This window comes from Mustela putorius, unplaced genomic scaffold (assembly GCF_011764305.1).
Source record: "Mustela putorius furo isolate JIRA1106 unplaced genomic scaffold, ASM1176430v1.1 tig00000275_pilon_pilon_pilon, whole genome shotgun sequence".
Lineage (NCBI taxonomy): Eukaryota > Metazoa > Chordata > Mammalia > Carnivora > Mustelidae > Mustela > Mustela putorius.
In genome coordinates this window covers 19458074-19484925 of record NW_025421341.1, presented here as the reverse complement: position 1 = coordinate 19484925, position 26852 = coordinate 19458074, and the positions used below count along the sequence as shown (strand labels likewise).

The window sequence follows — 26852 nt, the reverse complement described above, 5'->3', positions numbered from 1 at the left end:
CCATATTTTAAACACTATCTTATTAAAATGTACTCTTATTAAATGCAGTGATTCACATGCTGCATTTTTCAAAAGGCTTTTTTCTTGTCAATGATTTTTTTTAATTGTGGTAAAATACATGCAACATAAAATTTACCGCCTGAAGCATTTTTAACTGTACAGTTTAGGCCTGTTAAATCTCCAGAACTGTCTTAATCTTGCAAAACTGAATACCTGTACCTGTTACCATGATGCCCATTCCTCTCTGCCCCTAGCCCCTGGCAGCCACAGTTCTACTTCCTGTTGCTGTGAATTTGACTACTCTACAGTCCTCATTTAAGTGAAATCATCCAGTGTTATTTGTCTTTTTGTGACTGGCTTATTTCACACAGCACAGGGTCCTCAAGGTTCATCCATGTTGTAGCATGTATCTGATACTAAGGCTGAGTAATATCCCATTGTGTATCTGTATACTACATTGGGTTTAGTTCATCTGTCAGTGGACACTTGGGCTGCTTCTGCCTCTTGGTTAGTGTGAACAATGTTGCTGTGGACCTGGGTACACAAATATTTGTTTGAAACCCAGCTTTCAGTACTTCGGGGTATGTACACAGAAGTGGGATTGCTGAATCATATGGTGATTCTGTTTTTATTTCTGAAGAATCTCCATACTATTTTCCACAGTGGCCACATCATTTTCCATCCAGCAGTGCACAAGGGTTCCAATTCCTCCACATCCTTCCCAACATTTGTTTTTTTTTCTTTCTTTTTTTTACTTAACAGTAGCCATCTTAATGTGTACAAGGAAGAAAGACTTTATTTTGCCAAACCCACTTTTCTGTCTGCCTTTCCACATGATTTAAAACCTAAACAAAACTATAAATTAGTTGAAGTATTTGTGATTTAAATGAGATAAAACTAAACCACCTCTTTTTTAACCATTGAGTCTACAAGATCTGAGTCCAGTTGGGAAATACAGGTTTAATAGGTTCAAGAGTTTTATAAAATTCTAAAGAAAGCAGTAAACTCAAATGACAGGATATAATGCTTTGCAGTAAAACTTGCCAAATGCCAACAAATTAAACACAAATGAACAATTTTTTTAAAGTAAATCAATTTTGGTTACTTATTATCAATTACCAAATATTTATAATAATGTAACTAATCTATTTCCTGCTCCTTCCCCATTCTGGAAAGCTGTCTCAGCTTCGAAACTTGACCGAACTTCTTTGCGAAGCTGAAACTTTCCGTCCAATAGAGAGAATGTGCCAGCTCTCTGACGTGAACTTTGGGAACCTATGTGAAGAAAGTGCGTTTCATGTGCAGCTCCTTGAAGCAGCAGAACTTGGCACCGAAATAGCAACCAACTTACTGTACCATGACAATATTATATCTAAAAAACTGAGGGATTTGCTTACTGGGGAGCCAAGCAAAATGAATTTAAATATGGATTGGTAAGTATCTTCATTGCCTGTTTCCTTGGTGAAACCCCTTCTCAGATAATTATGGATATGCTTAGTGTAGTTTCTTCTCCTCTTCTGCTTTGTTCCAGGTTTCTAGAACAGGCACTGCAAATGAATTACCTGGAAAATATCACACAGTTAATGCCGGCCATAGAAGCCATGCTGCATGTCAATAACAGCGCAGACCCATCTGAAAAACCAGGTTCTTCCCCATTCATATTTTTAAGTGCTGTCTTTTAAGAATGCATGTGATTTTCATGGTGCAGTTTAAGAAAGGCTTTTCTGAAGTTCCCAACCAAACCTACTTTGTATCTGCCCTTATACATGAGAAGTCCAAAGCTTTCAAATATGGTTACTTGTCTAAAATAAACACACAGAAAGCCAGCAGTGGATGAAATAGGGAAATTTGATTTCACAGCAAAAAGATCTTCGAAATTTTAACTAGTTAGACCATTCACCTTTTATTTCTCTGATATATTAAAGCGCATTAGCTAGGATGGAATTTATTTATTTCATGAAAATAATCTGATTTAAAAAATAAAAAAGATGCACTGCCATCTATAGAAATCTCAATTCAGAACCTATTAGTATTCTGAGCATGAGGCCCCATGCAATACGTTTCTTCTTTGCATAATACCTCAATACTGAAAAGAAAGGCATTCAGAATTTTGGACAACAGGCAGCCACAAAAATTTGAAAGGCAGTAAGTCCAAAAATAAAGAGGGTATATTTGCATGAGGGATACTTCATGAAGAAGTCAAAAGATATTTGCAGAATGAAGATTATAATCTGCTTAAGTCAAAATATCATTTGTTATGAGTGACCCAGATATGAAAAAATTATAATCAGTGTCCTAAAAAAGTTTGAAGTTAAACACATTCTATATAAAAGTGAGGTAAGGACTATTAAAAAGTCCTTTACAAACTGTAAACTGGACAAAACTAAGGAAAAGTGCTATGCAGCATTAATGTTGCAGATTTAGCAAACCTTGTCCTAAGTTGACAGTATTATATGATCCGAGGTTGGAAAACATTTTGAATTTGTGTGATTTTTTAAATCAAATGGAGGGATATACATTTAGTGTATTAGGTGATCAAAGTCTGGGAAGAAACCATATATAGATTTTTTTTAATCAACCTTGTGTTGGAGACATCTGAGGAAAATTTATAACCCAGGACAATCTGTTACCTTGGGCCAATGATACCATAATTGGAACTAGTCTAAATCAGATAGAAACAGATCCTAAAGATGCAGAGTTTGCCAAAACTGAGAGACCTTTGCTCCTGACCCAAGACACGTATGTTGAGTGTATGTTTTAGTCTAGAAGGTTCCTCTAATGTTAGTACAACAAGTTAAAAAGAATTGCATTGCAACCAACATGCGTTTTCTTTCTTTTTTATTTTCTTGCAGGTCAGTTAATAGAAATGTTTAAGAATGTTGAAGAGCTGAAGGAAGAGCTGAGGAGAAAGACAGGCATGTCCAACAGAAGTATCGATAGTCTGCTGGCCGTTCCTATCCCTGATAACAGAGCTGAGGTGGGATAAAATACATTTGTACTTAGAGCCAGATCTTAAAAGTTTAAATCATGTGTAATATTTGTTGAGCATCTACCAGTTAAACACTGAGAAGTTGCTCGCAGATCTGGTGCATTTTGCTTGCAAATGATAAAATTAGAGGCTCAATTTCTAGTGGGGTTAGAAGAAAAATCCTGAAGTAAGACAAGTTATCACTGTTTATTTCCTTTCCTTCTAGTTTTCCTTCTCCTTCATTTCCGCTCCTTTGTGCTCTCCTTTTCCCTACCTCTACATGGTTTTCTTCAATAAGTAGTGCCATCAATGATTCTGTATATGCATGACCACAGTCACGTTTTCTGAGATAAATTGGCACAGCCTGTTATGATCAAAGTCAGATTTCAGTAATCTAATTGGGAGAAAAAGAAAAGAAAAGAAAAGAAAACAGGCCACTTACAATTTGTTGAAATGAATGCTCAGTTTTGCTTTTTTAAAAGTCCCAAGACAAGACATAGTATGTAAAATAGATAGGATCCAGGGAACCCTGGGCAAGTTTGTGGATATAGTGAACATGTTTGGGTGTGAAAATTAATAATGTCATTTCCTTAGGATGATAATAGGGTTTTTCCACTTGAAATGTCTCTTCTTTTATCCCTTTCCCAAGTCCATTGTCTGAAAATGTCATAGAAATTTTCCAGAAGAACTGCAGAGTTTAAGGCCTCATCCATCCAAAACTTACGTGTGACAGAGTGTGTCATTTCTAAGCACAGCCCAGATATTCTCCAATATCGGATAAAGTTTTTTGAAAGCCTTGAAGACTGCCTTAGGGAAATATTTAGGTTTACTTGTGTCCTATTCATTGGTTCCCTCATACAAAACTAAAAGTACTTTGCCTTCCCTTTTTTTCCTCTTGCTCTAGCAAATAGTTATTGACCTTTTCCCTTTGATCTCACCTTTTACTCATTTTATCCTAAGATCTAATTTCAGTAATTAAGTGTTTGGCTTCTGAAGAGCAGGTTCATTTTAGTAAATAAAAATACATAAATGGGGAGTGTACATTCTTACTGTTTTCAAAAGGAAGGAGAGAAAAGTTTCAACAGTCTTGAATTTCCTAAACATTTCTCTCTATTTCAACTCAATGGCAATAGAGACTTCTTAACTTCTCATATACATACCTCACTTTTCACACAGCATCACTGTCCAGGATGGTTGGTTGATATTATTACATAATCCTTGGCTTTTTATTCTTTGCCCTTTATCTCTCAATAGAGATACCTAGAGTTTCTTGTGTAAGATTATAACTTAAAAAAAAAAAAAAGATTATAACTTCAAATGATTTTAAAAACAAAATGTAATTTAAATACACTAAATAAGATTTTAAAGGGAAAATGAGTCTTAAATGAATATTTTCCCCAGACTTAACTCCAGATCAATTCATTCTTGGTACTATCACTTACCCAGATGTTTGGAAGAAATCTCAGAATTATCAAAGACACTTCTTCGTGTCTTTTCCTCCATCTTGTTTCTTAAGCTTTCCAGTGAACTCTGGGCTCTCTACAGTTTTATTGATAGTGATTAGTGCTTTATTTTTGTTTTAAAGATTTATTTATTTATTGGAGAGAGAGAGAGAGAGATCACACAGTGGGGGGTGGGGGAGAGAGAGAATCTCAAGCAGACTCCCACAGAGCACAGAGCCCAACTTAGGGCTTGATCTCATGAACCTGAGATTGTGACCTGAGCTGAAGCCAAGAGTCAGACACTTAATTCACTGAGTCACCCAGCCACCCTGTGATGAGTGCTTTAAATCAGGGGGAAGAATTGACTTGGAGCATAATTTATCACATTTTTAAATGAAGCCTAAGAATAAAGCAAAGCTTTTCTCTTGAGAGACAGCTCTCAAAAGATTCACACTAAAATATTTTTCTTCCTCCAACTTGCAGATTATTTCTCGTGTGTTCTGGTTGCATTCTTGCGATGCCAATATGACCTATCCCAAAATGGAGGATGTGATGATGGAATTCTGTAGCCTGCCTCTTCCAGAAAGATCCCGGAAGTCTTACCTCATTGGACTCACCCTTCTGCACTACTTGGACATTTACAACTTCACATACAAGGTAAGTTCCTGTTGCTGAAGTACTTCATATTCACATTTTAGTATAAAAACATTTGATTACACGAGTATGCTCCCTGATACTATAACGAATAAGATCCATTTATACAGCCTTTGGAATTACAGCTTTATTTAGAGCTAAATAGGACCTTAGTGATCATATACTAGAAATTTGTATATTTTATAGATGAAGAAATTAATATTACTGCCTTATTAGCTCTCAGTTTGTGTATCCAAGCCCACATAATTAAATTTAATATATATTATACTAAAGTATGAAATACAGATGTGTGTGTGTGTGAGTGTTTTTTTTTATTATAGTGAACAAGAATTAATTTGATAGGATAATAAAGATTAGAACAAAGTTTATTGTTTGCTTTTTGGGTTTTGCTTTTTTTTTTTTTTTTTTTGTAAATGAAAGTACGGAGTTTTTTTGGTGTTAAAAATCTCTGTGTGTGTGTTTTCCACCAATTTAGAAAGAGGCTACTGTTACTTCTGCAGTACAATAAAATAAATGGGTCATTATTAGAGCTTAGAAAAGTCAGGAATGACTTCATCCTACAATAAGTCATGCTTCGTAAGTACTTGTATAATACAGAACCAAATGAAAAATACATACATAGAAGAATCAGACACCTATTTCACCTATATCTATACTTGATCAAAAATATTTACATGTTATTGCAAACACTGGGAAAAAAAAAACATTTCCCCTTTAAAGTAAGAAGAACCAGAAGCAACATAGCTGACTTTTGTTGTTACAGCAAAGGGGGTGAAAATTTTTAGGACTAGTTATCAATAATCCTGTTCTGGATCATCATTTTCTCACACCTCTATTTCTGCAGTGGCCTCTTATTTGGCCTTCCTGCCTCCACACCACCAGCCTGCCCCACCATCCCTAAGCAGCCAGAGTGATCCTCCTAAAGCTTAAGTCATATTATGCCAACCCTGTGCTCAGTACCTTCCAGTGGCTCCCCAGTCTGTTCAAATATATGCCCCAGATCCTATGAAACCCCATGATCTGCAAAACCCCTCCCATCCCTAAAATTCTCTTTCCTACTTGGTGACTCCTTGGGCACAGGTGCTCCATGGAACCAGCCAATATTTCAAATGCCAAGAATGGTGCCAGGCCCAAAGAGGCACTCAGCAAATACCCATTAACTAGACAACTGGTTATTTTACATAAACTATAAACTAAAATGCATATGAAGTGAAATTATTAGTTTTGCTCACCTTAAGGATTAAAATGTCAATCCTTATTTTATAATGACTCTGCAGAGTAGGTATCAAACCAAATAATTTTTGTTGAGTTTAGTAACTAAATACATGCACTTGACAAGCAGAAGACCATTCTACTTCTTTTAGGTATTGCAAAGAAAAATAATGAAAAATTTCTTGTCACGAGTCAGTTTATTTCACATCAGTGTGGAAATGCCCAGAATTTTGGCAGAACTGGAAGAAAAATTGAAATGTTATTGTAATTTAGAAAAAGTACAACTGAAATTAGTAGCTGTGCTACTGAGGTAGCTGCATCTCCATGGTGTCTCTCCGGGTGTGTCTTGTGCTCATAATGGTATTTAGATCTTCTATTTGACCAAGGCTCCTTGACTGAAGGGATGTTATCTCTTAGTGTACCACCGTATACCCATCCCCTCATCCATGCTGGGGATATAGCAGGCGCTCAATTAACATTTGGTGATTAAATGAATGAGAGGATGAAATAACTTGAAAATTTTAAAATCTTTCCAGTGTATCTTCATGCAGCAGAAAAGCATTGTGGGATTATGACTAAATTTGATGAGTCACATGAGCTTTTTGAAAGAACTTTTCTGATTTTAAGGATCATATTATATGATTTCTGAGTAATAGTATATCCATGAAGAGTTACATAATTGATATTTGCCCTTCTGACTTTTAGAATCATTTATTTTTGACAGCTTTATTGAGGTATAATTTATATACCACAATCACTTATTCAAAGTGACCAATTCAGTATTCTTTAAGTGAATGTATGGAGTTGTGTGACTATTCCCACAATCTAATTTTCAAACATTTCCTTCAACCCCAGAGAAAAACTTGTGTCTATATGCAGCTATTTCTTACTCACCTCTAGCCCATGTGGTCCCTGATCTGTTTTTCATTTCCAGAGACTTGCCTTTTTTAAACATTTTATATACTCTAAATCATACAATACATGGTCTTTGTTTGGCTTTTTTTACTCAGTATAATGTTTTTTAATTTCATGCATTTTGCAACATGTGCCAGTGTTTCCTATCTTTTTATTGCTAAAGAATATTCTAGTTAAATGATGTACATTTCGTTTGTCCTTTCATATGGATTGTTTCCACTTTGCCGGCTATTGTGAATGATGCTGCCATGGGCCTTCACATACAAATCCTGGGGTGGACATATGTTTTCATTTCACTTGGATTAATACTTAGGAATGTAATTGCTAGGTTGCATGCCAAACTTATGTTTAAGTATTTAATAAACTTCCACAATTTTTCCCAAAGTAACTATCTTTTAAGATTCTTACCAACAGTGTATATGGGTTCCAGTGCCTCCACATACATCATTTATTTTTATTCTGTTCCTATTAGGTGTTTTTCCCCAGGGAAGATCAAAAGCCAGTAGAAAAGATGATAGAACTCTTCATGAGGCTTAAAGAGATTCTCAATCAGATGGCTTCTGGCACACATCCACTGCTAGATAAAATGACATCCCTGAGACAAATGCATCTGCCCAGAAGTGTTCCATTAACACAGGTAAAAAAGTCACCCAGTAATGTGCTTATTGGGAAATTCCTCTTGTCACATTAACTTGTATTTGAGATTAGTTGTAATACATTCAGCTACCAATATCGTACATTGGGAAAAAGCACCTTCAGGAAAACTCTTCTACTCTGGCAAAAATTTTGGCCACTTAAGTCAGTGAAGTTCAGCATTCTGCATTTATATTTGGGATACATGTTTTAAAGGAATTATGGAAGCTATAAGCATTACCAGGTTTTCTTCTGTATTGTTCTCGGCAGCATTTATAGCTTTCTGATGTTAATATATTGTGGATTTTTATCTCATAGGCAATGTACAGAAGCAAGCGGATGAACACACCCCAAGGATCATTTAGCACCATCTCGCAAGCATTGTGTTCCCAAGGGATTACCACTGACTATTTAACTGCCTTGCTGCCCTCTTCTCAAAGGCGAAAAGGCAACCACACCAAGGACTTTTTGACTTACAAATTAAGCAAAGAACAGATTGCTTCCAAATATGGAATTCCCACACATACCAGTGAGTAAACGTCAAAGTCAGCATAGTAACATCATCTTCCTGACAACACTGTCTGCTCTAGCTCAGCCTTTTATGATCAGTGAAGTATTAGTTTTCCCCAACACTTCTACACACATCAAACATGTTTGCATATTAACCGAGTCCCGTTTTTCGGCAAGCGTAAAAGGTGTGTCTCTCCATCTTACTAAGGGGAAATGAGGCACAAACAGACTAACTGGCCATGGTCACCCAACCTGAAGGTATTCGAGCAGTGAGCTGAACTCGGTGGTCTGTTGCAAAGTCTAGCCTCTTAATCACAACATTCAGCATTTGTCAGCCACAACTTCATCATTGTTGCCAGTACATAATACAAAAGCATGCTTTAAATCTGCTTAGAGGGACGCCTGGGTGGCTCAGTTGGTTAAGCTACTGCCTTTGGCTCAAGTCATGATCGTAGGATCCTGGGATCGAGTCCCACATCGGGCTCCTTGCTCAGCGGGGAGCCTGCTTCTCTCTCTCCCTCTGCCTGCCGCTCTGCCTGCTTGTGTTTCTCCCCACCTCCTCTCACAAATAAATAAATAAATAAAATATTTTTTAAAAATTAAAAAATAAATCTGCTTAGATCAATATCTTTCTTAACTTTCGAGAATTACAAAGTTGTATCACACATGGAAAAGTTCTGAATGCAGCCGAACTCTAAAGATTTCATGGCACATCAACCCCACAATTCCATCAACTGGGCTTTTCCATATAATATACAGATGTTTATTTTTTAAAAGATTTTATTTATTTATTTTGCGAGAGAGAGATTGAGAAAGCAAGTGGGAGGAGGGGCAGAGGGAGAAGTAAACGCCCTGCAGAGCAGGTTGCTACATGACATAGGTCTAGCCGAAGGCAGTTGCTTAACCAACTGAGCCATCCTGGTGCCCACATATGGATGTTTAATATAGCAATTGGATTGACGCATTTATTCATCTTTTTATTCATTCAGCATTCATGGACCAACTCTTAGTATCTGGTACTAGTATCCTAGTAGCAGATTTTTGAATATGTTCTTAAATTAAGCCCTGGTGAGGTGGATCCGTTGGAAGATATTCTGGAATGTGATTTTCAGCCTTTTTATCTTGGCAAAATGCCATGTCTTACTGTAGGCTTGTTTTCTGAGTTAAACTTTCACACCTAAAAAAAAAAATAGTGGTCACTGCACTTTCTTACTTTGATACCAGAGGCCTCGCAACTGTTAATGGTAAGGGAAGTATAAGGCATGTATCTTTGGGTGTGATAACAATAATCTGTGTCAATTTACAATAAGGAAATAGATTTTAGATACACATACTAAATGGTTTTATTCACTTTTCCCTTCTAGCACCATTTTGCTTCTCCCTTTATAAAGACATCATTAATATGCCTGCTGGACCTGTGATTTGGGCTTTCTTGAAACCTATGTTGTTGGGAAAAATTTTGTATGCACCATATACCCCCATCACAAAGGCAATAATGGAAAAGGTTTGACCATTATAACTCAAAGTTTCTGTTTAGAGTACTAAGATGATTTTTAAAGTAATCAACTTCCAAATTTACTGTAACTGACTGAGCTTTGTTTATATCTTACCTACGATTACCCTTAGCTTTCTGAAACTCTTAATTCTCAAACTCTGCCCTGTATATGTGTAAACAATGTAGATTGGTTGGTAGCCCTTTGAAGAGGCATGAACTGTGCTGACCCTTGAGAATGAGGTTAGTTGAAGCAAGACCTCAGATTTTTCAGCTTATCTCCAATGACAGAAAATTTTTCTACAACTGGTGTCTAATTTCTTTTTTTTTTTTTTTTTTTTAAAGATTTTATTTATTTATTTGTCAGAGAGAGAGTGAAAGCGAGCACAGGCAGACAGTGGAAGGCAGAGGCAGAGGGAGAAGCAGGCTCCCTGCGGAGCAAGGAGCCCGATGTGGGACTCGATCCCAGGACGCTGGGATCATGACCTGAGCCGAAGGCAGCTGCTTAACCAACTGAGCCACCCAGGCGTCCCTGGTGTCTAATTTCCAGAGTGTGTAAAAATAATAGCACTAGTAAAAATAATATTAGAGTATTTTATAACTAGTTTGAACAAAACAGTCGCTAGATTATAAATTATTGACTTCATATCAGGTTGTACAATTCAACTTGTTCTATTTACCTAAGAGATAGATGTTGTAAAAGATATTATTAATAGTAACTACTTACCATCTAACTGAACCATAATTACATTTCTCTCCAACTTTTAAAGTTAGCTTTAATGACTTGAATTATAAGCCTACTTTTAAAATGATAGAGTGAAAGTAAAAAAAAAAAAGAAAGAAATCTCTGCTTTACCCTTACTTGGTCATTAGACCATAATCTAGGTGAATATAACATTATTTTAGGTCTATATAAAAATGGACATGAGTTCATCACTGGTTTCTGTTGTTTGTATTTTAATATCTTACTTTATTGGCTATACTTCTTTATAATTTTTGCATAAATGAAGTCATTACCTGCTTATTCCCTGAGTTTAGTCATTTTTTGTCTTTCTTCTTTGTTTGATTCTCTTTTCCTCTCCTCTTGATCTTACTCTTTCTTTTATGTAACTTTGACTTTTAGCATTTAGAGATGTGTTTTTTCTATAATTTATGCACGTTTCTCTAACTCTTTATAGGTTATTATGCTATACATACATTCATATGCAGTTTTTTGGTCATTTTTGCATAATTAAATGAGGTTACATTATAATGTTTTTCTACATATTACTTTACTCACACAATACCTTGTGGGAATTCTTCCAACTCAATTGGTATAGTTTAATTCATTCTTTTTGAAAATTGCAGACTTTTTCATACCATAGAATTTACTGACCCAGTCTTCAATTGGTGGGCATTCATTTTGTTTCCAGTGTTTCCTTTTTATTTTTGTGCTAATGTAAATAATGTGACAACAAATACTCTCATGCATATTATTTAAACACTGGTATTTTATTACAGTGAGATGATTGTTCAGGATTGAGGGATCGAGGAATAATGTATTTTATTTAATGACTGTTGTCAGATTGCTTTCCAAATGAGGGTATAACACACCCATTTCCACCAGCAGTTTATGGAAGCATGCTTCTCATATCCTTGAACTCGATGTTTCTATAGTAGTAAAGTTAAGTGTATCATTGGAAAAAAATGAATAACTTCTGGGAACTCTAGAAAGTATGACTTCATCTTGACTGTAAATTCATTGTGGACAGTGAAGCAAACCCTACATTTTCCAGAATTTTTAAAAGTGATCTCTTGACCTGATGAAAAGCTGCCATTTAAAAACTTCTGACCATGTGGGAAATTTCTGACACTTTTTTTTTTTTTTTTTTTAACTAGCTCCACCTTTTAGAAGTGTTTCTTAAAGCTATATAACAAAACAACTTTAAGATAGCTTCTGCTATATAGAAAAAAAACAATAATGGACCAGATCTATTTTTGTTTCTTTGTCTTTTAGTCTAATAAGACTCTGAGGGAACTGGCAGAACTAAGGGAAAAGTCTCAAGAGTGGATGGATAACTCGCCCCTTTTCATGAATTCTTTCCACCTGTTAAACCAGACGATTCCTGTGCTCCAGGTAGGAAATGGCTCTTTCTCTTCTGTCGGAGTTACAGTTCTTCGAGAATTTAATCACCTTCATCACGGGAATGGGCAGATAGTAACTCAGAATCCATATTAAATAGATGAAATTTCCTTTCCTCCAGAGAAAGAGTCTGAGACAGGGCAACAGATGAGTCGCTCCCATTCAGGATCATCTCCTCTCCCATGGTCCGTCCTCTCTCTGTAGTTCAGAGATAGCCTTTTTACAGGTTGAACTTGAGGCATAAATAGTGACTTAGTTCTTGTTTTCCAAAACTAAAGTGCAGTAAAAACTACTTAAAAGACCCTTATTTTATTTGTTCCTCCACTTTAAATTATTTTTTGCTATCTTGACAGAACCAGAGTTCCTAAAATATTAATATTCTGGAGAAGAACATTAAGTTCAGGGAGTTCTTTGGTTGAAACACAAGACACTCTAGGTTAAAGATTTGACAGTGCAGCCCAAATACAATGTACACTGGTTAAAACATATAATTGGCAATTCTTGCAAAAGATGTGGAGTTTTCTGAAGATGATGAAAATAATGTGGAGAAATGGTCCAGTCACAAACAGAGCTGTTAACAAGTAACGATGGAGGAGGAAAGTCAGATCTGTTACCAGCGAGAGAAGAGAAAACTGGAAGGAAGGCAAGCGACACAGGAAGTTCAAGAGAGGGTGGCTTGCACAGCAAAGTACTGAGAGACCCAAGGAAAATTGATAGAGAGCTAAAATATATTTGCCTCCCTCCCCATAAAGGCCTTTTTATAATCATATTCAAGAAGCTAAACGTAGAATAAAGGATTTGTAGCACAGAACTTTGTCAGAAAAGTTACGCCCCAAAGATACTATGTTCAGTCTTTGTTTTGACTAATTTGTGGATAGTTACAATTATAATCTGGCTTTTGTTACATATAATACATGAATTATAAAAAATACATATCTGAAACAATAATTAATATAAAAAAGTAAACTTTCATCAAACATCTTTCCCACAATTTACTGTTAAATTTGGCTCTAATTTTAAGTATGTTCATTTTAAGTGGCCTTTTTTTTTGTATGAATCTGTAATGAAGACAGTGACGAAGTAGTACTTTATTGACATACATATTTCCTAAATGGAAGATTGCTCCTCTTTTCCTAATCTTTTTTTCCTGTGGAACAGAAAAAAACAAAACAAAACAAAACCTACATACATGATTTTATTAAGGAAGGTTTTGTTGCCTAAAGCAGTGAGTGAACGGAGGACATGATGTATGCTTAATAGTTTCAAAGTGCAGTAATTTGCTGTGGAGAACCAATGGACATGATCATCTATTGGAAGCAACTTTATTCTGTTCTAGACCAAAATCAATCATTATTCTCAGCCATTGAGGACAAACTTATTTCTACAAATGTACACAGAACTTGAAATTTAAAGCTTTTAACATCACACCTGGTTTTGCCACTGTGAACCGCTAGGCAAAAGACATAAGACACTCGATCTACAGTTTATGTAATCTTAAAAATGAGTGTCTTCATAGCCATCGCACAGATTTGTTAGGTTCCTGTGTGTAGAAGCGTATAAAAATAGTATCATGTGTCCTAGGACAGATTGCAGAAGGAACGGTGGGAGTTTGGCCGTATGGCTGGGTGGATCGTCTCTGAATTGGAACTAACACAGTGCATTGTTTATTACTGATGCTCTCATTCAGTTTTTCCCTTGGCACACAAATACTTCCTGGTGAATTGTGAGACTTTAAAGAACTTGGGTTAGCGCGATATGAGCTGTGTCATGGTCATTGGTCTACATACTGCCAACTACTCTTAGACCCCAAAGCACCTATGGATTTAGTGATTAATTCTATTGTGTATATGCTGTTAATACATACTATTCTTAATCATGTATCTCCATGAAAACAAAATTGAAGATCTTGGTAGGAAGGACAGAATAATAAAAGGTACTGACTTGTCCTCTAAAGGCAAAACCAACTTAAGTGTGGCTCACACAAAAACTAGCCCATGAATTAACACATAAGATAAACATTTTTTTTTAAGATAAACATTTTTTTTAATCAAGTTGAATTCTCTGCCTCCAAATTTCTCCATGGACTTTACTAATTTTGTGTCCTTAGGAGATCTCAAGGTGTTACGGAAAATTGTGCAAGAAAATTAAGGTAAACTGTATTAGACAGTGCCTACCTCCCAATAACACTTCAGTGTTACCTAGTTGTCCTTCTACAGTGGTAGAAGCTATGTCTCCTCATTTGGAAGATAGCTATGACAGTCTTCATATTTCAGAGCATTTATGCTTTTTAAAAAAATTTTAGTCTTTCCATAGATATAGCATTAAGTTTTATCATCAGTTCATTTTTCTATGTTCACATAATTGTGCTTTTTACAATATAAAATGATATTATAGCAATTTACGTTTGACTTTTCTGATGAGTTATTCATCCCTGCTTTACAGAAACGTAGCATGAAACTGGAAAAAGCTGAGTGCTGGCTGAGAGCCCCTAGCTGGGAAGTAGCAGAAGAAGGATGCCAGTCAGCTATGATACGAAATTCCATGTAGATATCACAGTTTTTAAAAGTTGTTTTAGTTTGTTTCAGTTGATCAAAATTCAACTATGAAATTCAACCACTACAGTTGTATACAGCATGTATCAAAAAACAGATGATGTAATATCCATGGGTAAACCGACTGTTACGTTGAATATCATTTCTTACTGTTGATCATTAAAGTCAGATCTGCTGCTTCATATTGGTTGAAAAGAAAGTCTTAGGATCCTGTATTAGAGAAACAATGTTCAAAATATTTAAATAAAATAGCTCTACTTTTTAAAACCTTAAAAAAAATAGTAAAGTCTGATCTGGCTACTTTAGTGTGCTGACCAATTTGTGTCTATAGATAAGAAGAACCGAGCCTTTCTAGTCGTTAGCAGCTATGTACCTTCTCTTTCTTTCTCAAGGATTTGTATGCGAGCACCACAAGGTGATGCCTTGATAATGCCGAGTGGTGGTCACTCATCTCACCACAGGTATTATTAGAGAGACAATGATGAGACATCTTTTCGTCTTGTATTGAAACTGAGTCCCTGTTATTATTCATTAGAATACTCTAAGGAACCCCTTTGTGCAAGTTTTTGTGAAATTCTCCGTGGGACTCGATGCTGTTGAACTATTAAAACAGATAGATGAACTCGGTAAGTCCAGATTCACAAAACTTTCATTCACTAGTCATGTCAGAAATGTGAGAGCCATGGTTGCATTTGAAAACTTTTTGTTTTCTTCTGTATTTGATTTTTAGCTAGTTATTCTAAGTGGAATCCTGGATATATCTATCCATTTTTTCCCCAGATAGTTGTATAATTGCAGGTCATAACAACTGTTTGGATACCCAGTATCTGCAGTTAGTTTCAACAATTATATACTTCATGTAAACGCAGCCTTTCCTACAATCATTGGTAGGTTGGTAGGTTGCTAGAAATAAGAGGACACTTTTTGTTTTGTTTTGTTTTTTTGATAACTTGATGAAAAGCAGGTCCTTAAGGACAAAGGAAGATGAATGTTTTCTGTCTGGCTGTATTTAACATTTTATCTCCGCTGGCCTCTTACCACTTTGACTAACCCAGAATGTACCTGGAAGAAGTTACTCAGTTAGCAAAAGCAAAACAAAGCAATGAAGAGACTCAAAAGAAAATAAATGTAAATCAGTATTCAAGGTTGGATCCTCTTAAAAGGAACAGGCAAAGAGGATCAAAGGAAGCTGTCTGAACTTATGCATTCCCTCTGCCACATCCCCACCTTCAACCTAAGGGATGCAAGACATCTAATTCAGTCTGTGTCTGATTCACTGTTGCTATGCAACCACAGGTATGAGGAAGGGATTGAAAACATCTGAATTTGGCTGCAGTAGAGCAAGTGCCCCTCCTCCCTCCTGGTGCTATTGGGACACAAGTGACATAGGGTGTAAACCAGTCGGGAAGCATTTTGCTTACATTTGTCTTGTATATAGTTGTGTGCCCTGTATGATAGTTGACTGACTTTGATTAAAGAAAGATTTAGTGTATTTATTCTCTAAAAGTATAATTTGGGTAAGAAACCATTTGATCAAAATATGAGAAATATACTACAAAGTTCTTATATAAGTTTTAACGTCCTAACTTGAAATATAGGAGGGGAGTTCTAGAATTTAAAATTAGACTAAAATGAATGTAACAGTGAGAGTTGATGTTCATATAATTGTATATATAACTTAATATCTAAGAGTTTTATGTAGTTTGAACTGAGGGAGCACTGACCCTCATAGCTCTTCCTTGCTCTTCTCTGCCCACATGTCTAAGGAATCGTTGGTGTTGTGTTGATTTCCAGTGGCCGCTGGAGGCCACTGTTCAACCACAGTTTTACCCCTCCCCCAACCAATGTCTGTATCAAACAAACCATTTCACTTTAAATTCTACTGAGAAATGAATTTAATAAGTTGCCCTCTGTGAGAAATTAAGTTTTACATTGGACTGTGGAAGAGTCATGTTTGGGTTTTGTGAGGCAGGATTTATGATACAACATTCTTGGTATTCATGACGATCAAGTCAGTGAAAATTTAATTGGCCAAGTGATTTATTAACTTGCAATTTCATATTTACCCTTTGTCTCGGTTGATTTCCTCATAAGGAATCATGGAATTGAAGAGCAATTAAATCCTCTTTCTTCCAGAGTAATTACCTGAAATAAAATCTTGATCATTTTGTCTAGATTAATACAGATATCAATAGAGATAACTCACATGAGGTTTTAAATCAAACAGTTTTAGAAAGTTGTTCACTATGTGGCATAGATTCTCACAGTCTCCTAGGAAATGATTCTGTAGCACAACTTATTGAATAGTACAGTTTATTTGTTCTACACATTCTACATAGATTTTCCTTTGTTTATTACATTCACATTCCCTGAACAAAGTAAGTGTGTCCATTTATTGGAAACTTTCATCTCTAGTTTTCTTCCTGACTAAATGTAGATGTATTTTTTTTAATTATTTATCTTTAGTCACTGGTTAAGTAAATTGGAGTGGAATATATTTTTAAGTTAGCTTATATCACTCTTTGAACTTGGGTCTACTTTTATTGGTACCAACTCAGCATTCTCTTCAGTGAATATTTGTACACCTGGACACATTTTTGCAGGTGTTACTAGATATTTTTATTACCAGATATTTTAGAGTAAATTCTAGTAAATTCTACAACTTCCTATTACTCCTAATCTAGTATAATGGCAGGTACTGACCAAAAAGCCAGTATTTTGTATCATTACTACTAGAAACATTACAGTAAAACATTGTATGTTTTGTCTGTTTTGCTTTGCTTTGCTTTTTTAGATATTCTAAGGCTGAAATTAGAAAACAGCATTGACATCATTGATCATCTCAACACGCTATCTTCCCTGACAGTAAATATTTCCTCCTGTGTATTATATGACCGTATTCAGGCAGCAAAAAGCATAGATGAAATGGAGAGAGAGGCCAAAAGGCTTTACAAAAGCAACGAACTCTTTGGAAGTAAGTGTTATTCTACTAGAGTTTGAGTTTCTCTTTGTACTAAAATTGGCCAAATTCTTCCCTCACCCCTTTCATCGAGAACTCAGGAAAGTAGTCTGAAGGGGGGGAGGGTCACCGTCCCCTCTGATGTCCTTAGAAATGAAAACCTTTCATGTAGTCAACCCACTATATTGTCTGACGAGACTTCCACAAATGTGTGATTTTGTTGGCATGGTTAAAATGAAGACTGAAACGGATTACATAGTTACAGGGTGAAGTTGAGTCCATAATCAGTCAGGATTATTCATTTTATTGTGTTTTTTTTAATTTTACTAAGTGGCTTAGAGTGATATATTTAATCTGGCCACTTAGTTTGTAATTATATTCTCAAACTCCTGCTTCGAATCTCTGAAGTTGTCACTTCCAATTAGCCATCTTTTCTGTAAATTAGGAGCCTGAACTTACTGTCACATTACAAACTCAATTGCCTGTTTGGCTGCCCCCTGAGTGTACCCTGCAAACAATGAATAATGTCAACCATAAAATAACCTTTCTGCTGTTGTTGCCTTTTTATTTTTAGGTGTTATTTTTAAACTTCCTTCTAACAGAAGCCGGCACAGAGGCTATGACTCTGAAAATGTCTCTCTTCCTCCTGTCATAAAATATACCATCCGCATGAGTCTCAAGACTGCACAGACCACAAGAAGCATAAGGACCAAGATTTGGGCCCCAGGGCCACACAATTCTCCATCACATAACCAGATCTATGGCAGGGCTTTTGTGTACTTACAGGATAGTATTGAGAGAGCAATCATTGAATTGCAGACTGGAAGAAACTCCCAGGAAGTAGCAGTCCAGGTCCAGGCGATTCCGTACCCCTGCTACATGAAAGACAAGTAAGTCTGGGTGGCTGGAGCACCTTTTAACAGCCAGCCAGTTTTTTGAGACCTCATTTCTGCATACTCATTCACATGGATCAAGTGAAAGAGATCTCTTCCATGAAATTTTTGTCTAATGCTTGTTTCCAGGAAAGGGTCCACACCACATGCACAGCTCCATGACTGTGGCTCACTGTTAGCAGAATGATGGTCAAGTTCATTACCAAATGATTTAGATTTCCTTAATCATAACCCTTAGCTTTCCATGGACTCTGGTCCTTGAATCAGGAGAATTAGACTCCAGACCTCAGTGTAGAGCTGCATAATTTCGATGCTACCCACTCTCTACTGGTCTTCCCGTTCTCTAAACAAGACAATCTTAACATCTCTTCCAACTCTCAAATTTTATTAAAAATCCACAAATGCATGGCCAGTCTTAAGGAAGAATTCTGATAAAACACATCAGTTGATCTCTAAGATAAATATTATGCTATCTGAAACTATATTATGCAGTACCAATCCACTTGCTAGGAATCTTCATCTAAAATAGTTTGCTGGGGCACCTGGGTGGCTCAGTCAGTGAAGTGTCTGCCTTCGGCCCAGGTCATGATCCCAGGGTTCTGGGAACAAGCCCCACCTCAGGCTCCCTGTTCAGCAGGGAGAACTGCTTCGCCCTCAGCCTCTCCCCCTGTTCTTGCTCTCTCTCTCTCTCTCTACTAAATAAATAAAAATAAAAATTAATAAAATGTTTGTTAAATGGACAAAAAATGCAAAGACCATCTTTTAGATAACTGAATTTGAGTGGTCAGTGATCTACCAGTTGAATAGCAGTGACTGGCTATCCCACTCTGACCACAGTCCGTCTGTGTAGAAGTTGGAGGCTGAATATATTCCTTTAAAGAAATTGCACTTGTTATCCAGCCCAATTACTGCAGTTTATATTCAATTCAGATGGTTCTGGACTTTTTATTTTTTTATTTTTTTCATTTTTCTTTCTGTTGATGTATCTATTTCGTTTGGGTGCTTCAAGAGCTGTAGATGAAATGAGGTCATGTAACCCTCTGTGTGGCGGTGATACGGAGAGACGGATGAGGATTCCATCCGTGGGTTGTCAAGGTTAGCAGCTCATTGTGGAGGCCAGTCAGTTCCTTGCAGCCTGAACTGTATGTGAACCGCAACGGCCTGTGTGAATAGTAAAGACCTGTGGGTTCAATTAAAAGAAAATTCTCATCTATTTTCCGGCTCATCTTTTTCCCCTTGCAAACTTTGGCACCTCGGATGGTGGGTACTTGGATTTTCTTTTTTAAGAAGAAAAGTAACTGTACTCTGCCTTCTTCATGGGAGAGTTTGATCATAGTATCTCCCACATACATGTAAACTCTTTATTGCATGCATAGCTCCCACATACGTTATTTCCTTTGTTCTGCCCAACAACCTAAGTAAGGTTAGCAGGAGCAGGTATCTTTTTTTTAAAGATTTTATTTATTTATTTGACAGAGATCACAAGAAGGCAGAGAAGCAGGTGGGCAGGGGGCGGGGGAACAGGTTCCCTGCTGAGAAGAGAGCCCGATGTGGGACTCAATCCCAGAACCCTGAAATCATGACCTGCTCTGAAGGCAGAGCAGCCACTCAGGTGCCCCAGGAGCAGGTATCATTAACCATATTTTCCTGATGAAAAAAACTGAAATCCAAAAGGGTTAAGTGAAGTGTCCAAAGTTGTATAGCCCAGTACCTTACTGGTCCTTCAATTAGGAGACCAGCATTTTCTCCTTATATTAAATGAAACCTAAGACAAACCAATCAAAATACATAGTCACTTGGAAGAAACATTACAGGGGATACATTATTAATGAATGAGGGCTGTTGCCTAATTCTAGGGCCAGAAACTCCATTAGGACTGGACCTGAACCAAGAGAAAATTCATTCAACAAATATTGTTTAAGTGCCTACCCCATGCCAGACAGTTTCCCAGGATCCAAAAAAATTGGACATGCCCCAACCCTCACTGTCTCCTCACCAAACAAACAAACAAACAAATAATCCTCATGTCTTTGATGGTGATATACTTCTGATGCTAAAGTTACAATGAATGATGATTATGTCATGTTCCATTAATATTTGCATGTTTCATGAGGAACTTGAAGGTAGTTCCTTAGCCTTACAGAGTGAAAAGGAAATGGCCTTGGTACCATTCTCCAAGTGAAAATGTCAGTGGAGCCTGCTATGGAAAATAGGTCAATTTAGAGTTCCTCTCACTGAAAGCTACTCATTTGCCTTACCTCATAGAAAGGTGGCTAGTGTCAGAACTGTGAGTCTCAAACTATGGTCCCTGGACCAACAGCATAAACATACAGAATTCTATATATTCTATGGGATATAGAATTTGCATTTTAAATTGGCATTTTAAATGCCAATTAAAAATGCAAATTCTATATCCCACCCCAGATTTAATAAATCAGAAGGTTATGGGCGAGGCCCAGAAATTTGTGGTTTAATAAGCCCTTCATGTGATTATGATGATGGTTAATTTTGAGAAACACTGCATTGGAACTGTCTGGTATCATGGGCACACCACTCAGGAATATATCTGGAGACTGATGAAGCCTTCTACTGACTGCCTAGTTTAGCACATTATCAGAAAAGACATTGCTATACTGTGTATGAAACATCTCCTGGAGCATTATTTTGAGGAATCCAAGTTCTTTGTTTGCATTTTAAATTGAATGCTATGAGTTTTATTTTATTTCATTTTGGAAAATTTAGTTTAATAATAACTATGAGCTTCTAAAGAGTAGATAAATACAGTAATTTAAGAGGATATAGCTTTTAGCTAGATAAACCAATCATCATCTAATTTTATAATCTGCCTTTTAGATAAGAATTTCGTTTAGACAGAACAGTTTTGAGCTTTGCAATTATATCTATGTAATAATTATTTTCCTAGACAGGACATACTCAGACACACTCTAAACAATATGGTAATTTTATCTAACAATCCAGAGCTGTTTTTCACTTTTGCAACATTACAACAAGAAAATCATGGACGTACTATTAAGTCAGCCTCACACTTCATAAATAAAGGAGCAATATCAGTGACTATTCTCAATTTCAAAACAGGAGTATAATTTCACTCCAAGAAGGGATGTATTCTTTATATATTACAGTCTGTATAGATGATACTCATTTGGGTCGCTGAATTTTTGTTTTTATGTTTTTTTTTTTGTTTTGTTTTTACAGCTTCCTAACCAGTGTCTCTTATTCTCTTCCAATTGTGCTCATGGTTGCCTGGGTTGTATTTATAGCTGCATTTGTAAAAAAGCTTGTTTATGAGAAAGATCTCCGGCTTCATGAGGTATGTTGAGAGTCTCCTCTTATTATGAGTAAGATCTGTTTGTGTAATAATCAGTATGATTTTCATCATGCCTATACAAACTCAGAAAGCCTGACCCGGTCCTCATGAATTTAAAAAGAAAAATACTTCATGAATCATAAAGGCAGCTGATATGGCAATATTTTGTTTTCTCACAAAGTTACATAGAAGTCATTTTGTAAGTGCCTCTAGATAGCGAAATATAAATAATTCTGAATAAAATCTGAGTACAATTTATGATCCTAACAGTAATTTTGTCCAAGAAGTTCCTATAGGACTCAGGATCTAACGCAGGAAGTTTAAATAATAGCAGTAATAACTAGTAAGGCAGGAAGTCTGTTGGCATGGTAACTAAATGAGTGTAAATGAAAATAGATAGAGATGTATGGACGTAGACACAGACATAGTCATAGACAGACAGATGGCTTATTTCAGCTCTCAAGAAGCAAATTCTCTTTCCGGTATACCTTGTCTCCTTCGATTATCTTCTCCTCTATCTTCCACTGACTCATAATTTACAGCGACTAAGAATTTCATGTTATGCTCCTGACTAGGTTAATAATGTAATGACGAAACACAGGACCTGGGATGAAACGCGTGATCTCTGCTGCAGCACGTTCCTCACCATTATCTCCAAATCCCGAATATCTTCTTCTTTTTAGAATTCATGAGACAGCATTGGGTGATTTGGAGATGGGATTGGAATAAGAACTATGTTATCTGCCCATCCTGTAATGAGTCCGTTCTTACACTCACTCATGGAGCGAAAAGAAAGCAGAAACACTTCAAAACTGGGGCACAGTAATTATTGCAAGGCCTGGCTGACAGTCTGACAAAATGAGGTTAGAGTAACCTGGTAGCCCACTCGCGCTTTCCAGACCGACTTTGCCCATGCTTCCAGGCAATTGATTCTTTCTCCTCACGAGGTACAAATCACTGCTCCGTGTTTCTGTGAGCTCAGTAGCAGCATGGCCTAGAGTTCGAACCTCTCCTTCCTACCTTTTCTGTTGGAATTCCGGTTGAGCCTCACAGCTGCATTTTTACATTTCAGTTATAATCTGGTAAACCCTTCATCGACTGGCTTGAGCTCTGTTGTATTCAAGCCTGTGTGCAATGCTTTCTTCATTCCAACTTAGAAACTTGAATCCAAGCCCTAAACCAGAATTTTGGTTGCAAGCACCTGTTCTTACAGTTCTCTTTCAGGTTCCTGGTACTCAAAAATAAGCCTTCAGAGATTAAAGGGAAACTTTAAAGTCAAAAACTGTGGTAAAAACGGAGTTCTTTTCTACTTCAAAATAAATATCTCCCTTAAAAATAGTATTTGTGGTAGAAACACACAGTAAATATAAGTATTCTATTGTGTATCTATTATACACACTCTGTATTTTGTGTTTGAAGATGATGCTATTTGAGTGCATCTGTGGATGCTACCAAAAAAAAAAAAAAAAAAAAAAATCAAAGCATAGTGAAGTGTTCTTTCTTAACTGAAGACACGAAAGATGTACTTTTAAGGATGGACCAGTTTCTGTTTGGTAGCTTTGTGTCTTCATTTTACATGAACCTACTTTCGGAATTTAACTACCTGATTTGGGGGTCAAAGTCGTAAAGTGGAAGATCACTGAGTTTGGAATCAGAGAATCAGGCTTTGAGTCTCCCAATTCACTTGGGCTCAGTCCATTAAACTTTCTAAGTCTTACCATCTAGACTTAACTCAGCAATACATTTCCAGAAGGTGGCTCTCTCACTGCCGCAACAAGAAAGGCATTCAGTCATCCCATATTTTATCAGTTCTAAGGTCAAGATTTTTTTTTTCCTTGCCTCTTAAAGCATTTGAAATTGGGATGCATTTGATAAGGCGTCATCATTTATGTGGTGGTGATTTCCCTTTCTTGCTCCCATGTCAAATAATGGCATGTCTTGAAATCAGCAGCATCCTAAATTCAAAGGAGTGCAGTCTATTGGTGAGATGACTTGATGGAACCGGGGGTGGAATGAGTGGAATATTCTCAGTGCCTCCTGCTCAGCCTCCCCATACTGCCCATGGTTCTTATCTTACCTCCTTTTTAGAAGTGAAAGAGCTAAGCCTATTAAGTGAGAGGTGACTTGTTAGAAAAGGCAGAGCTAGTTGGTGGTAGATCTGGTTCTGGAACTCAAATGTCTTGACTTTCAATCAGTCCTTTTCCACAGCATAGCTCCTTTCCCTCTCACAATCTTATTTTGGTAGCATAGACCCTTAAAGACTTTTAAAGATGATAATGGAAAATCTCTTAGGTTGCCAGAGACTCAAAATCACTTTTTAATATCATCATTTTTATATTCACTAAGTTCTGAGGCTTTTAATTCCTTACACCCTTCTCATTCCAATTAAATAAAAAAAGGTAAAAAAAAAAACCAAAAAAACAAAAAGGAAAAAAACCTTTTTCCTTCTGTAACTGTTCTTAAACCTGGGCAAGAAAACCGAGTTAGTTGCTCTTTCAATGAAGCCATTAATCCTTGACCTTGTTATAGTATGACTCCAGTGAATTCCTTTAACTTGTTAAAGGAATTAGCACAAATATTAATGCCCAATAAGTTTGTCAATGACATTAAGCCGGTAGTTAAAAAAAAAGAAGAAACTATTTTGAAATGGCTTTCAGTTGGGTTTTGTTCTGTGTTCCTTGCTTTTGACAATTAAAATATCAAAGCTCTACAAAAACTGATTTACAACACACCCAAAAAATACCTTTTCACTTTATTTTCTTGATTTATGAGTTCACTTCTAATATAAATCATTTATGGGGATTTTAGTGCTTATATTCAGCTGGAGACAAAATTTGGAGTTGTTCTTTCTCAGTTCAGATAGATAGTCTAACATATCTGGAGAGATGTTACCAAGAATTAAGTAAGGGATTTTAGTCCTCGGGTGTTCCACATTAGACAGTGCTCATGCCTTCTTAATAGACACTATCCATCATGCCGGCGGCAATTTGGAAGACTTCAGGCAGTGATCACACCATCCTTTATATCTTACTATAAAACAATAATATAAATATCTAGTGTTAGGAAAAAAAATTTTAATTAAGGTAGAAAATGGTATTATTCCTTATAAATTAGTGCTTGACATATATGAATATCTGTGATTTCTTTTCCTGAAAGCATTAATGTCAATCCCTGTGCATAAGCTTCTCTTGAATGTGACAGCACATTTATCCCAAATCTCTCAGAATCTCTTCTCATTATTTTCTGCCATAAACTGGAGCAAACTCTGGCCACTGTGTAGAGGGGTTTTCCTTGAGCAACAGGTTATCAGATATTGATGAATTGCTGCAGGCAGGTTTGGGAGGCTGGAGACAAGTGATTCTTTGATTGCAGACCTGGCACTTGACGTATGTCACTCTGAGGAGCATCTAACGACATCCAGAAACCATAGCCAGACGTTCTCCGTGGGCCATCTTCCATAAGCAAGTTTAGTCTTATTTATTATAACGAAGTTGGCAGTGAGTCTGGATAATTTATGGCTGACTTACATGCTCTCATTGCTCTTTCTTTTTATGAATAACAGCTGTTCTCCTCGTGGCATAAAATCCTGAAGTTTCACACTCAGGTTTCATGCTAGAATGTTAAATAGTGAACACTTTTGGGAGCACCTCAGACCATTTCAGTAAGAAGCAGTGATCATTCTCCAACTTTTACCAACTCTCAGGAATAGGAATCTGATCTTGAGTCTTGAAAACTTCAGAATTACAGTGATAAACACCTTTAGTCTGGTCTTCAGGTTTGCCAGATTATCTTTTAATAAGGCTATGAATGGAGAGTTTTCTAGATATGTAAGTGTTTTATATTACAGCTATCAATTGCTGGGGAAGGAGAACATGTTTGTATACACCAAGCAGCTTTATTTCATGTCCTTGATAGTGTCCTAGATATTTTATACCCACCTTGTGAAATATATTGACATTATCTCCTGTTGACACACGCTGCTATTGGAGAGAAGATATTTTTTGCATAAGGCACATGAAATTAGGTGGTGAATATTAGCTTTGGAGTAGTCATGGAGGTCTCCTAACTTCCCAGTGAATTATAAACTCAGTTAAATCTCAAACAGGAAAGGCAAATAAAAAGAGTTAGCGTATCATGATCATATTTGAACAGGCAAGTGTCTCTGAAATGCAGTCATCAAACATGACACAGTAATTTTCTCAAATGGGCTGAGGAGCAGAGAGATAATTTCGAAAATAAGACCTGTGAGATATTTTCTCATTTTTCTCATTCCAAAATGTAATTTTGTTTTCAATGATAGATGCGTAGCATCCGGAGGAAAACTTCCATAGTGCATCTTCGCTCCATACTGGTTTTTCTTTCTTTCTTTCTTTCTTTCTTTTTTTTTTTTTTTACTTTGACCCACACTTCCATTCCTGTGGAAACATAAGTTGAGTCTTTACTGCAAAGGGTGGAGGCCTGGGAGGAGAGAAGCAGTAAGGAGGGAGGAGGGTGAGGAAGAGGGCAAAGTTAAGAGGAAAAGTCACAGGCTTTTTCTTAGTGGTGATTAGCTTAAGGCCCACAGCTTAGACTGTTGGCAGTCAGGTAGCTGTTTCCATGGTAACAAGAGAAGCAGCAAAGTTATCAAAATGTGATAAGTTGCAAAGGCAGAAAGTAAAATTCACTATTTTATGTGTAGAGCAAAAGATTCGGCACATTCCCTTTTTTTTTTTTTTCCTAGACAAGTTAGTTTTAAAGATGGAAGACATTGAAAATCCTTGATTTTACCCAAGATACTGGATTATAAAGCTGTTAGTGGAGCATTTCTTTTCTTTTTTTAAAAAATAGACTGATTCATAAGCTTAGTATTAATCATGTATTGTAAAACTAGAAACCAGGATATCCAGGTTCCCCTGAAGTGCAACATGTCACCAAATGCAAGACAATGAAGATCCAGGGGAATTTAGATCTTCCAGAGTCCCTTTGAGTTAATGCTCAAACACATCATGCTGGTCTCTTTTTCTATGTTGGTGGAATGACTTGATCTCTGGAGATATCACTGAGTTATTAAAGAATATAAATTGAGAGAGAGGTATCGATGATCTCAGATACATGAGTTCATTTTGGGTGCATGAATGTCTTTTTGGAAGAAAAAATGACAAACTGCCCTAAATTCCCAGTGATCTTTAGGAT

The 26852-nt window shown here is 36.5% G+C and overlaps 1 protein-coding gene across 1 annotated transcript in view; it reads left to right on the top strand.

Annotated features, from left to right (window-relative positions):
* The window catches only part of ABCA12 (ATP binding cassette subfamily A member 12), a 168928-nt gene that overhangs the window by 92616 nt on the left and 49460 nt on the right, over nucleotides 1-26852 (top strand). Inside the window, exons 12-23 of the mRNA XM_004767004.3 lie at nucleotides 1177-1433; nucleotides 1532-1644; nucleotides 2853-2977; nucleotides 4894-5067; nucleotides 7664-7828; nucleotides 8143-8353; nucleotides 9699-9838; nucleotides 11823-11942; nucleotides 15036-15126; nucleotides 17295-17474; nucleotides 18034-18349; nucleotides 21569-21683. Of these exons, the coding sequence (XP_004767061.1) occupies nucleotides 1177-1433; nucleotides 1532-1644; nucleotides 2853-2977; nucleotides 4894-5067; nucleotides 7664-7828; nucleotides 8143-8353; nucleotides 9699-9838; nucleotides 11823-11942; nucleotides 15036-15126; nucleotides 17295-17474; nucleotides 18034-18349; nucleotides 21569-21683 (2007 nt within the window). The remainder of the gene's footprint in view (nucleotides 1-1176; nucleotides 1434-1531; nucleotides 1645-2852; nucleotides 2978-4893; nucleotides 5068-7663; nucleotides 7829-8142; nucleotides 8354-9698; nucleotides 9839-11822; nucleotides 11943-15035; nucleotides 15127-17294; nucleotides 17475-18033; nucleotides 18350-21568; nucleotides 21684-26852) is intronic.